Below are 16,053 nucleotides of genomic sequence, written 5' to 3'. Positions count from 1 at the left end.
AAGACTGATTGCCTGGAAAATTTGGACGAAGCGGAGCTCCTAGACCGCACCGAGCTCGCGGGTTTAGACTTCTCAGACTTCCTTTCCAGCGCATAGAGCCGCTCAGTTAACTTTATTCTAGATTCTGTGTATTCGCGGTCTCGTAAGTCAAACCACTGATAAGAGGCTGGTGTCTCTTCTTCATTTATCATTGTATCATAATACTCTTTGAAGGCTTGATTGAGTTCTTCCTTTAGAGAATCTAAATTGTCTCTTTCGACAGTCAATAACTGAATGCCCATATTTTCCTCTAATGATGCGGCAATTTCTTTCATCTGATTCGCCATCCTTCTGTAGGCGGTATTTCTGTGCCTTTCTAACATTTCCCTTGTGTACGTATGTCCCCACAGGCGGCCCAGAGTCGGAAGGTAAACAATTATAAGGATTTGTATGGGAATCTTGATAACAGACTGAAAAAGATATTTACCCGCAAAAGTTCTCAATAAAAAAGCCGTACTTTATTGTCATGGTGAATTTCTTGCTTTTTGTGTGGTTTTTTGCCTGATTGAATGCGATTTAAGCGACTTCTCAAATTCCCGAGTCGTCACTCTTCCCTAAATAAAGGAAAGGCTGGCAACTCACTTCTAACTTATCTCTACGGAGCCCTGTTAGTGCCACCTGCGTGTGTGTACACTTTTTTATTTTCCCGGGGAGACTTTTTTACTTTCGGCGTGACTCTTGTTTTTATTTGTGTCAATGGCGCGACTTTTCTTAATCTGGCGCGACTTTTTTTTATTTGGCGCGACTTTTTTTGATTTGGAACGACTTTTTTTTGCTTGGCGCGACTTTTTTTAATTTGGCGCGACTTTTTTAATTTGGCGCGACTTTTTTTAATTTGGCGCGACTTTTTTTTTTTGGCGCGACTTTTTTAATTTGGCGCGACTTTTTTTTGTTTGGCGCGACTTTTTTTAATTTGGCGCGACTTTTTTCTCTGGCTGCTGAGAGCAACCGCTTTCCTTCATCACCGTAGATTCATAATTCAAAATGGCGGCGGCAAAGGAAATACGCAACAATCTCATTGAAGAATATTTCCATATGGGCTTTAGCTATAAGGAAATTATTGATTGCCTTTTCTTCAACCATGAAGTTAACATAAGTTTACGACAGCTTAAACGAGTATTATCGAAAAAAAACCTCGGACGACGACGTTTCAGCAACTTCGATGAGGTAGTATACGCCATAGAAGAGGAGTTAAACAGCAGTGGGAGCGTTGTTGGCTATAGAAGTATGTGGCAGAAACTAGTGGTTAACCATAAATTATCTGTCAGCAAAGAATTTGTTCGAAATGCATTAAGAATCTTGGACCCTGGAGGGGTAGAAAGGCGCTCAAGGCACAGACTTCAAAGGCGGCAATATCATGCAAAGGGACCAAACTTTATTTGGCACATTGATGGGTACGACAAACTGAAACCGTATGGATTTTGTATCCACGGGTGCATTGACGGATACTCAAGGAAGATCATGTGGCTCGAAGTTGGGCGTACGAATAACCACCCAGGTATCGTCGCAAGGTATTTTCTTGACTGTGTGCAAAATGTTGGTGGCACCGCCCGTGTAATTCGTGGAGACTTCGGAACAGAAAACGTTAGAATTGCCGCTATTCAACGCTATCTACGACATGACGCAGACGACAGTATGTCTGGGGAGAAAAGCTTTCTTTACGGCAGATCAGTGTCTAATCAGAGAATAGAGGCATGGTGGGGACAACTGCGAAGAAGTACTTCTGATTGGTGGATGACTCATTTTGAACAACTTAGGAGCAGTGGACTGTACTGTGATGCTAATGTTGTGCATGTGGAATGTCTACTGTTTTGTTACATGGCAATTATCGTCGAAGAACTCCAAAGAGTTGCAAGACTGTGGAACTTGCATCGGATCCGACCTTCAACAAGAAATAACAATTCACCTCATGGTCGACCGTTTCTGTTGTACCAGCAACCTGAAATAACAGGAACCGTGGATTATAAGCATGATGTTCTTATTGATGACTTAGATGTTGCTAGACAAATGTGTTGTGATGACCTTCCCGTGGATTTATCACCTGAATTTACTGCACTTGCTGAAGTAATCATGACAGAAGAAGGTCTTAGAATGCCAGAAAATGCTGATGAGGCACGAAATCTATACTCTACTCTCATCAATGAGATAAACAAAATAACATAGGATCACATAATTGCAAACGTGCCTATTCCTGCAGGCGTCCAAAATCTAGATTTGCTCAGAATGTTTGTCGGTTTTTGCACATAAAATGCTTTTAGCCAGCAGAAAGATATATCTTAAGGTTTACTTGCATGATCGCCTGCGTAATGTCCGGTGAAAGTTAAGCCAATTCATTAGCGGGAATTACCTGGTAAGTGTTGCCTTAGATTGTTTGTTGCTGGAAGCATTCGTCTAAGTGTCGATCGCCTTAACGATGCTTCGAGGGGAAGACGTTTTGCTTTTATCAGTCTTTCACCTTTGCTGTGCGAAAGGTCGTTGTGCCTTGTATCAAGGTGGACAGCAAGTACACTGGATGATTTACTGATAGAAGTGGACGTCTTGTGTTTCATGGTTTGCAAGACAAACTATTTTGTAAGGTTGTTCAACCAAATTCAAAATTGAGACTGCCGGATCTGTGATGAAGTAGCACTTAATCGTGCACAGTGCACAACTTCCCATTGTGCTTATTATAATTAATAATTGGTAAGAATCTTGAGCCTAAAGTGTGAAACAGTAGTTAGTGTCACAAATTATGCCCCTTCGACTTGCTTCTTTGAACTCGTGACTAAGTTCGTGACCTCTTAGAACATTTATACAGAAAAATTTCTACTTCTACCTGAAAAGATCAAAAGGCACAATTTCTTCAGCATGCGCGGAGGTCATCGCTGTTGCGGTAATCATTGCGTCTTTCCTAACAGGAGTACACCAATCTAAACTGAAACTTGCCAAAGTGATTCCAGTCCATAAAGGTGACACTGACACCATTCCAATGCAAGTAACTAACATCCTAATTTTCTTTTCTCTGTTTTTAATCCAATTTTAGAGAAACTTGTGTACAACCGCCTAAAGTCGTACTTGGTAAAGAGAACTCCTTTATCGAGTGCAATATGATTTTCGAGAGATATTTTCCAACACGCAATACTGGGCATTGCAAATTCAGTTTTGAAGAATCTGGATAACAGAATATTCTCATGTTTTAATTGACCCTAAAAACCGTTGCCACAATTAATCATTATATTTTACTCTGCAAATTGCATCATTATTGAACCTGAGGTATTGTTCACAATATCGTTGGTTTTAGTGTTATGCATGTTCTGTTTTGCCTCATGGTTAATAAGTCACAACAGATACTGATATGAACAGATTACTGTGATATTGACATTAAGATTATCAGCAAATTAACGTCAACTTCATTTACCTTCCACTTCTCAAACTCATTAATAATTCATGCGCTCAAAAGCCTATCAAAAGTGGATAAATTCACGTGCACGACTTTTGAAACCCAATTAAAACCTAGATAAAAACCATACGTGATTTGGATATCGTATCCAAAACCATACGTAGTTTTCATCACATTCCTCTTTGGATATCAAGATTTACGCATCAAAACAAAAGAAATTAAACCAAAGAACAGAGTTTTTAATAACTGATTTTCCACTGTTTACAACAATGATTACATTACAATTAGCAAAGGAAGCAGAATTGATAAATGCACATGCAACTTTGTTTGAGAAGCCATATCAAAAACTCGTGCTTCGTGTTTCATCATAGGTTCCAAACACTGACAGTTCGGTGTTCGGAACCTATAATGAAACACGCGCACTCGTTGTTGATATATAACATCTCAAACGCTTTATTCCGCTTTATTCACCTTCCTTTTCTCAAACGATCCATGCTTCATATTGCTTTGTCAAAGGAGCTTTGATGCAATAAAGAGAATACAGACTTAAACTACATTTGTTGCCCTCGGACATAATTCATTACACAAAACAAAACCAAAAAAATGCTGCAGGTAAGGGAGATCCAGCCACTGAACACTGTCAGGCTATCTCATTGTTTAAGGCAACAAAGTAAACAGACATCATATAACAGAATGATGCCAACGAAACACGAAACTTTAACAACCTAACATCAATTAAACCTGTAAGACTTGCTGTGTTCTGATTCACAACAAACACCACCTTGAATGGTAGCGAATCGGGATGCAAGCACATGTAAAAAAAACAGTAACCTCGTACAGAAATTTGTGGGCCATCATTTCATCGTTACGTAAATGTCATAAACCCCTTTTACACACGCTCAAAATTGGCATAGCGCTCCAAAATAGCGGCACGGTACCGATATTTGGAGTGCCGAGCACACCTCCTGAGACGTGCTCGCTGCCCCTATAATTTGTGGCACAGGGTGCCTAATATGCCTTCTGTTTGTTCTTTTTACACACGAAAATTGACCGTGCCGTGCACGAAAAACAAAGGTACGCTATCAAGATTTCGGAGTGCCGTGCCAGTCTTTTTTGCTAGTGTAAAGCGGGCTATGATGTTAATAATAATAAACATGACAATCCCGTAAAAACTGAAGTGAACTAGCTAGCTGAGTGCGGGTTATTTACATCTCAAACTGAAAACAACAAATTAAACTATTAAACGCAAATTACAGAAGAGCTGCAAAGCTACTGTCATAACACCGTATTTCAAGCAGTGCCAAAACCTCGGGCATTTAATATTCCGAAAGTCAGATCAGCTTTGAAGCTCTCATAAGCCTGGTGTACGACTGGAAGTCGGAGAATGCTTGAACATGTGTTTGCTGTTGGAAACCTTGAAGGTAGTTCATGTAAAAACTCAACGGTGACAGGGATCTCACGTTGTGGTAACACTCTGCAGCCAGTGGTGAAGAACAAAATGTCACTCAAGGTGATGCCAGTCTCTTCGTCTTCTACATCCTGGAGGTAATCGCTCCATCTGGATAAAACAAGGCTCTCAGTCACTGCCTTTGAGGAACCAGGCGGGCTGGTCTTTGCCTGAAACAATTTCTCCATTCTTTCTGCTGTAAGCTTTTCAGGTAGGTCACAAAACAATGGCCTAAAACTATCGGGATGTTCCTTCGCTGCTCTCAACACTCCAAGGGCAGAAAGGCCTTCCCGGAAGACTTCAAGGGCTGGTTTACATCGCCCAAGAACGAACCACTGTGCCGTTGTTGCAACCATTCTCTTGACATCATCAAGTGTTTGCAATGGCATTGCTAAAGTTCCAGCCAGGTCCAGTACAGTTGATAAGTTGTCTTGCAAGACACATCTCTTCGCCTTCTCTACGGTTTCTGACTCCTGGAGAGATTCGAGCGAAGACCTCAACTCATGATCGTACACATCTTGCAATGACACTGTTACAGGTTGATCACTGATAAGGGCACGAAACATGATAGGGGAAAGGAAATGGGGAGCAGGTCCTCCATGGACAAGTGACATTGCCACCATAAGTCCTGCAACGAAGTAGTCATTATCTTCTAAACATTTTACATTGTATGATAGGAATCTGCTATTCTCTGGACCACATAGAAGTTGAGAGTCATGGATGTATTGAAGAACCAATGTGAAGAACTCTCTCATGGGGCCACCCCAGTCAATGGCGCCTTCACTGGTTCCAGCATCATCGGTAAACTTGACAGATATCTTGTTAGCTGGTGAGAATGCTTTGCGGGACACTGCTCGTTTGGTTCCTTCCCAAATAAAATTACGGGCAATGTTAAATTTTGCCAAGGAATCAACATTTATCTTTCCTGCTAATTCATTCAGTATCTCACAAGCTGGTTTCGTTACAGAAGACGTGTCAGGTGGTACATAATCGTCATCATGTGTTTCAGCACTGGAATTCTCTTCTTCACTGTCAGAGAACCATTTCTCCCCACTTGTCCCAGGCATACCCTCAAGAATGGAAGCGTACTTGTTGTCTAACTGCATAGCACTCATTTCCCTGAAGAAATACAAGTTAAACATTTCCTTTATTATGAAATCAATGGAATTTTCTCGAACACCATACATCATTACTTTTGCATTACTGTAAACAAGTAAACCACTTCCGATAAGTATGGTAAAAAAGACATAATATTTACGGATTTGGCAGATTGGTACAATACAGTTCTTTGTTTCTACGGCATTGTTGATGTGGTAATTATTTATATTAAGTACTTTAAACTAAATTCCAAAATTTTCTTATCCTAAACTTCAATAAATTGTTACCCTTGTACTTGAGAAGATGGTGTAATGATAATACAATAATTGTTAAAATAGGAGTATGTCACTGATATATTGAGCGTTTTCATGTGACGTCACGGCGGCCATGATGGTGTTCCAAACTAATCCCCAGGGAATTGAACTCTATTTTTATGCAAATACTTTCTTTTGTTTCAGTAATCCAATATGGCTGCTCGTCACGTGAGTGAAAACGCTCTGTTGAAAGCGCTTGCCTTGCTCCAATGCGCCCGGGCATCAAAGATTATTCTTGTTTACTAAGTTAAATTTGTTTGTTCTCTAATCTGTTCCCAGAGAATTTTCCGAGGAGAAATTCCAAATCCTTTTTTCTCTCACATGGTCATTTCATTTGATTTGCCGTCTCCCCAACAAGTAGGCAACTGGTTCTGAATAATGTACATTTGAAAATTAAATGAAAGATTATTATTAGAAGTCGCATTAAAATTTTAGTTGCACTACATTACTTCTATTGAACGCACATGATTTGCAGAACTGAAGAGAAATTTTTGGTTACTTACACATCAGTGTCTCTTTCTGTTCCCATCTTGTTTGTTTCACAGTCTGGCAGTGTCCTGTCAATAACACCATGCGCTTCCCCGAATCCCTGGAATTGAATTTCCTCATCTGACTCAGACAATGATGGTGTATGTGGAACATTAGCCATAAGTATCGTACACCTATCTTCCACCTTTCTACTTGGAGCAAGAGGAGTGCCTAAGGGGTCACAAAGTGCAAAACTCACTACGTCAGGTGTCAAAGATCCAACCCAGTCATATACTGCTGTCATGAGGCTATTGGTTGGAAAACGTCGAGAGCATACTCCCATTGTGAGGTGTCGAACTCTCACAGTGACGAAATCTGCTTCTGGTTCTGCTACAACTCTTGCAGCTCTAGCTTCCTGAACTCTCTTCTTTTGTTCAGCCTCAGTGTTTGCCCTTTCCAGAGAAAGTCTCTTTTGCCTGTCTTCTTCCAGTGAAAGTTCATATTCTCTATCTTGCTCCCTCTTTAGTGAGCACCTCTCCTCTGATGTACCCATAAGACCTTGGCTCTCATTATGTTTGTCCCCCATTGTAATACCAGCTGCACATGCCATTTCAGAAATAGGGGAGTCACAAACTGTTAGCATCGGTGGTAGACCATCATCACTTTCTTCACTGCTACTTGCCACTTTTTTGGATAACAAGTATAGCCTGACATCCTTAAGCTTAAACGCCTCCATATAATTTCCAATATTGAAAGGTACTTCTGTCCCATTCACTTCCAGTGTAACACCTACTCGTTCATTGTGAAAATTGCCAATGGCAAAGTCCATCTCGGAAGCTTCTCCATAATGAGATTTTCCATTAGGGAAAAAGATTGATTGACAAAGTTTCATAATTTCCATTCTATTACTCGAAATTGGTAGAGTAGCATACCTGCTGCCACCTCCCTTTGACAGAGGTACAAGGACATGATCCTCTGCCTCCTCACGGAAATGCTTCCACCCAACCTGTATTCGTTTGGTCTTCTGTTTTTCCTTTCCAATTTTTTTCTTTTGCTCTTTGTTAACAGAAGAAGTCATAAGCTTCTTAGATCGATCTTTCCTAGAAGATAAAAAGGCCTCCAATAGTCTTCTCCTTTTGGATTCCTTTTCTGTGTTCTTTTGCACGTCTTGAGCAGTGCTACAAAAGCCGCGAAGGCTTAATCTGTCGCCTGCAGTTATGAGACCCAACTCTTTGAGGACATCATCGTTTGCACTAAGAACTGCTGTGATATCCATCTGAGAAGAGGAAGAAATTGAATTAAGTTGTATTTTAATGTTATTAATCTATTGGAAAACCATAATGTTATTTTGCCGCTTTGAAAATTCAGAAAGAATTCCTGTTTGACCAAAAAGAAAAGAAATTGTGCAATTTTTTTCGTTATGATGCAAAGATACATCAGGCCAAAAAAAGGGGTTAAAGTACATGATACAACATATTTATGTCAATACATCATCTGTAAAGGCTGTTTTTGAGCCAGCTAACTGAGCTCGTCAACATTGACAACATAGAGGAATCAAAGAATTCTCAAATAGCAGGAGAACTTCATAGGCGTGCTAGCTACATGTAGGTAAAACAACCAAAGCTAACCTTTTCTTCTTTAAACTTTTCGATTACATTTTCCTCCACTCCTCTTCTACGTAGAAAGCTACAAACCTGTGAATGTATCATTATAATCAAACAAATGTTATGGCTAATCGTAAGATAAATCTTCAGAAGGCCTGAATGAACATGAACATAATGTTCTTCAACAAAATGCCATAAACTCTTATTGATGCATCTTAACTCTTATGCACCAGTCAATTCCAAGTGCGCCTATCGACAAAAATGTTGGTTAGAGGTCGCTACCTAGAGAATTTTCTTTCACGAGGAATTTCCCTCGCCACAAATACACGTGTGTTGGCTTTGTACAGAGCAGTGGCTTTGTTTTTTTAAGGATAAAAGCCCGTTCTTTACCCCTAAACCCTAACGCTAACCGAACAGCAAGTACAGATGTGGTGGGATCACCTGATGTAGAATGCTGTGAACCCCGGGGGGGGTACTCCCTTATAAGGGCTTAATGGGGACGTGCGGCCAGCCAGGGTATGTTTTTCGGGATTTTTGTCTTGAACAGGGTATCGAATTTAGCATTTTTTGTCTTAATCAGGGTATCTATTTATCAATTTTGTCTTAAACTGGGTTAAATGTCCTAAACAGGGTATCAAAAATCGGAATTCTGTCTTAAAATGGGTAGGAAAATCAGCGATATTTGTCTTAAACAGGGTCAGGGTATGCGGGGCCGCGCCGCACCTCCCCAACCAGGGCTACATCGAGTACCCCCCCCGGGCTGTGAATAGAGCTAGAGGGGCGGAAAAAGCGAAAGCTACGCGCCTTAAACAAAGGAAGCAAATTTCTAACAATGCGAGGTAATGCGAATAAATCACTCTCTGTTGACCTAGTAAAACATGTACAGTGCTGACATAAAAACGTCTTTTTTTTAATGTTGTGGTATCAAAAAGATACATAAGAGCCCGCCCCCCCGGGCATAAGAGCCTCCCTAGATGAACTAATGATGTTACAAGGATCGGAATTATCTGGAAAGTTCGCGAAGGTCAATGTCACGCAATACGTTGTTTGAAGAATTTTCCAGAACTGTGACTCACCAGTTTCAAAATAGTTCATGACTTTTAAGTTTAAAATAGAGGTTATTGTAATAGCTGTAAATAGTTACTTTTGGAAACTTCTAGACTCACTTCGGATAGGTATATAAGCGGCTGACTAGTCAGTTGTTGTGGTTTTCGGACTTCGTTCCCTGTTGCCTAAGTTGTCTCCCGTTATTTACAGTTAAATAAACTGCGTTTCGTGGAACTAGCGAGGTTATTATCTTTTTGCCGGTAATTAGTTACCGCAACAAGGAAAAATTCAAGGATGACAACAGCGCTCAAAATGAAACATGAACTCATTTGGAGACCCAATAGCAGTGTTCTCCAACTTAGTCACAGAGTTAAGTTTTGTAACGTTTTATTATTAAAATCAAAGTCTCACAACAATCACAATCTCACATCAACTCAAGAAAACTGTCTTAATACAACGCTCTTTATTAACTGAAACTAAAGATATCTATTTCAAGTCACAAAAAAGCAATCATGTTGTCAGTTCCCGGAAACATCCTTATACCTGCCAAGTGTGAAGCCTAAGGCGTGATTGTCAGACCTGCAGATTGATAACTTCGATGTCACGCCAACTCACGCCTGTGCTCCAATTTCTCACGCCTGGCAGACGAGTCGGTCAGTGAAAAACGCAGACAGCAGACCAGGGGTAAAATGCAGACTGAGGTTATAACGTAATTGTTGAAAAAAGCCCAAACCCCTTAGAAATGCTAACCTTAGGCCTAATTAGGTCTAAAACAATATTTAGGCTTTAACTGTTAGCATTTCTAATGGGTTTGGGCTTTTTCAACAGTTAAATTATACTGAATTATAACTTCAGTCTGCATTTTATCCCCGGTCTGCAGTCTGCAATCTGCGTTTTACACTGACCGGTAATGTATTATCTTTTGGGGGTGATGAGCGCTCTTGTAATTGACTGATACATTACCTGTATTCATGTGTCAACTCAAACGCCGTGCGTTGGTTTGATTACCAAACCCTTCATCCAGCGTGGTTGACTACCAAAAACTATTCTTGTTACTACTACTATATCTTACCATTACTACATATTATAATCTTTTTATCATACAACAGTAAATTATAATAAGCTTATACGATCTTGCTTCCTCTAAAGACAGCATTTGAAGAACGAAACAAGTATTACATTATTCTTATTCAAATGACATGCAAATACGTGACGGGGTATTCACTAACAAAGTATTCGTTTTATTATGAATAATATCAAATACTTGCCTTCTCAAGCTCGTTTTCAACTTCCACTGCAATTTCCTCGGCCATATTGCTGAAATACTGCAACACACACGTGTTTGAGCCCGCAATAAGAAAGCGGTCTTCAAATGAGCAACAGCAAAAAAAGTCGCGCCAAATAAAAAAAAGGCACGCCGAATAAAAAAAAGTCGCGCCAGATAAAAAAAGTCGCGCCAAATCAAAAAAGTCGCGCCAAATAAAAAAAGTCACGCCGAATAAAAAAAGTCGCGCCAAATAAAAAAAGTCACGCCGAATAAAAAATGTCGCGCCAAATAAAAAAAAAGTCGCGCGACATACAAAAAAGTCGCACCAAATAAAAAAAGTCACGCCGAATAACAAAAAGTCGCCCCAAATAAAAAATTGTCGGGACAGTGACAAAAATAAAAACAAGAGTCACGCCTAAAGAAAAAGTTTCGCCAGGAAAATTTAAAAAAGTATACGCACACGCGGGTGGCACTAACAGGGCTCCGTAAAATTTTCAAACTCCTTTGAGGCTCGCTAACAACCAATTTTGACACGGCTGGTCAACGGTTCACCGAGCCTCCATACGGTGAGCGCAAACCTACGCAAGTGTACCCATAGTTGGGCAGAGCAAAACAAATCCCAGACTCGTCCCCAAATGCCTGCCTGGGGTCATGTTCGAGTTTCTAAATCGGCGAACGATATTAAAAGTTCCACACTGAAACCTTAAACACAGCAGCTCCCATCGCTTTGCTTGCCCCACCGCATGTTATAAATCCGGATTTTCATCGAACTCCGTAAGTACTGAAGCTGTTTGGATGGAGTTTGAAACGCAGTCGAAGGTATTTACTAGTGTATGAAACACAATCCTGTTTTTCATCCGTCAACAACTGACATTATCATGACTGCAGAAGAAATTCATATGAAAAGGTCGCTGCACCTTTTCAGCCTTTTGGACACATTTTTCTGTTGAGAGTCCGGGGAAAATGCCATCGTTGAAATCATCTGTGCTTTGTTTTTGCGCTTCCAGTTGCGTTGAAATGTTCAAAATTATTTCTCACACCGGTGCATAAAGCGATATCGATCGAAAACCAACAATTATTACTCGGAATACCTGAAAGGTATCCGAGTTACAATCTCGCTTGGCTGTCTTTTGGACAGTAGAAATTGCGGTGCGGTGATTTCTTTGGCTCAAAGCAATTCACTTAACAAAACTATACTTTTTCCAACAACAAAAAAACAGCCGTGGTGTCGAGTGTCATCGGACGAGGGGATTTTTGCACGCGCGAGGCTTCAAACAGCTTCAGTACTTACGGAGTTCGATGAAAATCCGGATTTATAACATGCGGTGGGGCAAGCAAAGCGATGGGAGCTGTGTTTAAGGTTTCAATGTGGAACTTTTAATATCGTTCGCCGATTTAGAAACTCGAACATGACCCCAGGCAGGTATTTGGGGACGAGTCTGGGATTTGTTTTGCTCTGCCCAACTATGGGTACACTTGCGTAGGTTTGCGCTCACCGTATGGAGGCTCGGTGAACCGTTGACCAGCCGTGTCAAAATTGGTTGTTAGCGAGCCTCAAAGGAGTTTGAAAATTTGAATATTTTTCGCAGTTTCTCAGCAATGGATACTCGCTGGACCTTGAAACTTGGTAAAGGGAAAGTAAATTTATCCGTGTAGCCATCACCGGAGTTTGAGCGTGACTGATGCCGGGGAAGTGTGAATTTTTTCGGCGAGATCTGAGGTAAGTTAGAAGTGAGTTGCCAGCCTTTCCTTTATTTAGGGAAGAGTGACGACTCGGGAATTTGAGAAGTCGCTTAAATCGCATTCAATCAAGCAAAAAACCACACAAAAAGCAAGAAATTCACCATGACAATAAAGTACGGCTTTTTTATTGAGAACTTTTGCGGGTAAATATCTTTTTCAGTCTGTTATCAAGATTCCCATACAAATCCTTATAATTGTTTACCTTCCGACTCTGGGCCGCCTGTGATGTCCCTTTTCGGTTAACTTCCCGTCACGCGCGCTTGTCACGTTTTCGCTTTGTTGCATAATATTTGCTACAAAGTCGCTTTCGGGATGAGGACCGTCGCTTAATGCGTGGCAATTAGTTTCTTCGCAAATTTCTTTGTCTTCTTCCATAATTCAAAGTTCCTTAAGTTCAACAGTTGTATATTGTGTTCTACGGCAATCTTCGGAGTTATTTCAGTTACTTTATAGTAACGGACACGACTCTCAAGATCCGCTTAAAGGGTCAAAAGGTGTCGGGCGTTGGAAAGGGATTGACTTTACGGACTTCTCGAACCAAACGCAAGAATAATCCACGAGAAGACAAGAACCAATTAGGATCGGTCAACGGTGATTTAATGATGAATTCTTGTTGATCGGTGTTCGATAATCGTAAACTAAAATGCAAGAAATTAATTACATAACATGAATCATAGCGAACCCAAATACAACAGGCTAAATTGAACCCTAAATTGAAATGCGCTTAATTGAAGCTATAATAGGAAATATTACTCAATCAAATAACACGAATTATCCATATGCTACAAACAGATTAAGGCAAACTGAACGACAAAAAAACTAAGCGAATGAAATGAGACACGCTAGTTGAGTAACTACAACATGTTTGCTACGGTAAAGTATCTAGAAAATAACCGCATTAAATATTACCTAGATCTATATGACAACAACGAACGGAGTGAAACTTAGATAACTATCCCGGCCTGGCCCAAAGAACAGGAAAACAAATTGAAGTGCTAGCTTTAACCTAACTTGAACGAGATACGTGATCGAATGAAAACATGTGCGAGCGAAAAGAAATGTGAGAACTTAATGATGACGAAAAACAGACATAAATGTAACAAAACAAAACAATAGACGGAAACCTTCACAATATAAAATGGAATGTCACTGGTTGTCTTTGATGTGTTTAAGTAGCAATCTTGTTTAAAACTTGGACTTTCATTATAAATCATTTGCTAATGGGGCAAACTTCCTCAATATTAAAAGTTTTATCACATTTTGCCGCCTCAAGTGAACTTGTTCAAAAGTTTGACATTGATTTTATTTGCTATACCTAAGCAAACCCGGTAATAGTGGGAGTTTTACACATTTTGCTGCCCAAGCAAACTCGCTTAAAACTTGGACTGTGTTTATATTTACTACCTGAGCAAACATGCTGAATAGTAAGAGTTCGATCAAATTTGTTGCCCCCAAGCAAACTTGTTCAAGACTTAGGTTTTGACCACATTTGCTGCCCAAGCATAATTTCCCAAAATTTAGAGTTTGATCAAATTTGCCACCCAGGAACAATAATTGTTCAAAATAAGTTTGTTATCAAAATAGGTTTGTTATCATGACTAGAAATGATGCCTTCCTCCTGGTGTATTTTGCATAGTGACGTAAATAGAGCCTTAGTCTGTATCTCCGTAGGGTTTGATGCTAGAAAACTAAGCATGTGACAAAAAGAGTCTGTCATCAGATCGAGACCAATACGCGTGCGAGAATCCACGCGAGGGTGCCCCTGCAAACAACAAAAGAATCTTCGAGGCGGCTATTTTGGTGTCCCTTATAGAGAAAACTCTCGATTCCTTATTGCAAGACCACACAATCACCTAAATTTGAACAAAATTAGGATGCGTTCTCTTTCGTTCGCACGCAATTGCATATTTGTACAATGCACTTACCTTCTCGTATCTGTCTTTCACCACGGACAGCAAATACATAGCTTTGCCGTTTGTCACTTGATGTCTGTGACGTCAATTTCGTTGCAAAGTCTCTTCCGGTCGCCGTCCGTGAAAGACGTCGAGTGCTTGGGCACCAAATACGTCGAATTTCAAACCCAACCCAGGAATGAAGCCGCACTCGTACATCTAGCAAAGGTCGCTAGTTGTCTAAAGTACTCTGGAGCCTTGCTAGAAATGCTATTTTTGGCACTTTCCTCCAGATATTTCTTTCAAAAAGTGAAACATAGAAATCACCAGCAAGATTTTTACATCCTTGAAATTTTATCCCCGGCACTACACGGTTCTGGCCTTGCTGTTTTCACCAAGTGGATCATGGGTAGGTGGCAGGTATGCGATAACAGCGTCTTATTTGCAAAACTAACTTAAACAATATAAAGCATCTGATGATTCATTTTTTAGAAGCCAATTTAAGATTTTTTTTCAGCATTCAGGCGGAAATTGTAATTTGGGTGAAAAAAAAAATCCTGCATTTATGTATTTTCCTGGTTCAAACACTCTCAAGTAAATTAAGGGGGTGGTGTAACTTCTGAAGGTTTAGTAATAACAACCTAAGAGGTTCGCAGACTAATATCTATTGATGTCCATGACGTATGCAAATGAGGTCACGTGACTTGCTAAAATTTATTTCACTTCGATACAATTAGATTAGTCAAAATGGTAAAAGAAAACGAACTGTCCTTGGCCCTTTGTTAAATATGTCTTTAGTTTTGGAAATATACGGCATTCTGTACTAGTGCCAGTCCCCTATGGAAAGTGATTTCTTTTTTCGGACATTCATTTCAAATTTTCTTGAAATGTCCAAGCACAAAAATGATGTACCCAAGAGTGCTAACATCATAAAGGTAAATCCAGTCACCAGAAAATGATAGAAAGTGTTGCCGTTTAGCTGAGAAGATTTCTGTGCTAAAATAGCTTTGACATGTGACGTGATAATATATAATATATTATATAAGGTTTCACATCTAATTGCTGCTATCGATGTCCCAAAGTTATTTCGTGTTATGAAAAATGCTTCAATAGTTAGACCACCGCCTCACTTATTTTCATAAAAGAGATCTGGGCCCAGGCCTTAATTCACCTGAGCTGTTATCGTATTCTTTCAAATAGTTCTGTGTTCGTCTTTTCCAAACTAGGGAGTTTAATTTAGCAAGGATACCGGCAATGTAAACCAAAACAGTACTCCAAAATATAACTTAACGTCATTGCGAGTTTTTCGCGATTCTATCGTCTTGTTGGCGTTGTACAATACCGTTACGAGCCAACCATCCTGTAAATGGAGGTGTACAAACCGTCTTACAGTTCAGATAGTAAATGAATGGTTGACTGATTGTTGTATCCTCACGTTGTCGTCAAAACCTAAAATTTGGCGATTTCACGTTTTTTTTTTCTTGTGGAGTGCGGCAAAGAAATGCACGGAAATTTGGGCTGCACGTTGAGGTCGATTTTATTTCCATTTTTAACCAATCATATTCTTGATTTGAGGCGTTGCATGTCGTTGCCGTATTTATAGCCGTCGTTTTTGCGTAAACTCTATCTCTACTAAAAGTTTGGAGGAACGGGACAATAGTATTACTCTATTCCATAACATTTGTAGTTGGTTTTAAATTTGTCTTTCATCCTCTTTTTGTAATAAATGAAGTCAAGGATTGCCGCCAGGCGGCA

The 16,053-nt window shown here is 40.0% G+C and overlaps 3 protein-coding genes across 3 annotated transcripts in view; 1 reads left to right on the top strand and 2 right to left on the bottom strand.

Moving 5' to 3' along the window:
* The window catches only part of LOC138033224 (uncharacterized), a 5,658-nt gene extending 5,332 nt beyond the window's left edge, over positions 1-326 (bottom strand). Inside the window, exon 1 of the mRNA XM_068880996.1 lies at positions 1-326. This exon is cut by the window's left edge and continues 5,332 nt beyond it. Coding sequence (XP_068737097.1) covers positions 1-326 — 326 coding nt within the window.
* A 697-nt stretch (positions 327-1,023) lies between these two features.
* LOC138033215 (uncharacterized) lies at positions 1,024-2,202 on the top strand. The gene has a single exon (XM_068880983.1). It carries the CDS (start codon positions 1,024-1,026, stop codon positions 2,200-2,202), a length of 1,179 nt encoding a protein of 392 aa, XP_068737084.1.
* Positions 2,203-3,874: 1,672 nt separating this feature from the next.
* On the bottom strand, positions 3,875-10,709 carry LOC138037751 (uncharacterized). The gene is made up of 4 exons (XM_068883654.1): positions 10,665-10,709; positions 8,374-8,439; positions 6,781-8,021; positions 3,875-5,984 (listed from the first exon to the last, which is right to left on the bottom strand). The coding sequence occupies exons 1-4, from the start codon at positions 10,707-10,709 to the stop codon at positions 4,709-4,711; spliced, it is 2,628 nt and encodes an 875-aa protein (XP_068739755.1). The 3' UTR covers positions 3,875-4,708.
* Positions 10,710-16,053: the final 5,344 nt, after the last annotated feature.

This window comes from Montipora capricornis, chromosome 2, assembly GCF_036669925.1.
Source record: "Montipora capricornis isolate CH-2021 chromosome 2, ASM3666992v2, whole genome shotgun sequence".
NCBI lineage: Eukaryota > Metazoa > Cnidaria > Anthozoa > Scleractinia > Acroporidae > Montipora > Montipora capricornis.
The sequence above is the reverse complement of the archived record's forward strand: the minus strand, read 5'-3'. Positions and strand labels throughout refer to the sequence as shown.

Coding starts and splice junctions, on each gene's coding strand:
- LOC138033215 (XM_068880983.1), top strand. CDS start 1,024: ATGGCGGCGGCAAAGGAAATACGCAACAATCTCATTGAAGAATATTTC.
- LOC138037751 (XM_068883654.1), bottom strand. CDS start 10,709: ATGGCCGAGGAAATTGCAGTGGAAGTTGAAAACGAGCTTGAGAAG. Junction 8,022..8,373: donor AAAAGTTTAAAGAAGAAAAG/GTTAGCTTTGGT, acceptor TCCTCTTCTCAG/ATGGATATCACAGCAGTTCT. Junction 5,985..6,780: donor ACAGAAAGAGACACTGATGT/GTAAGTAACCAA, acceptor GTATTTCTTCAG/GGAAATGAGTGCTATGCAGT.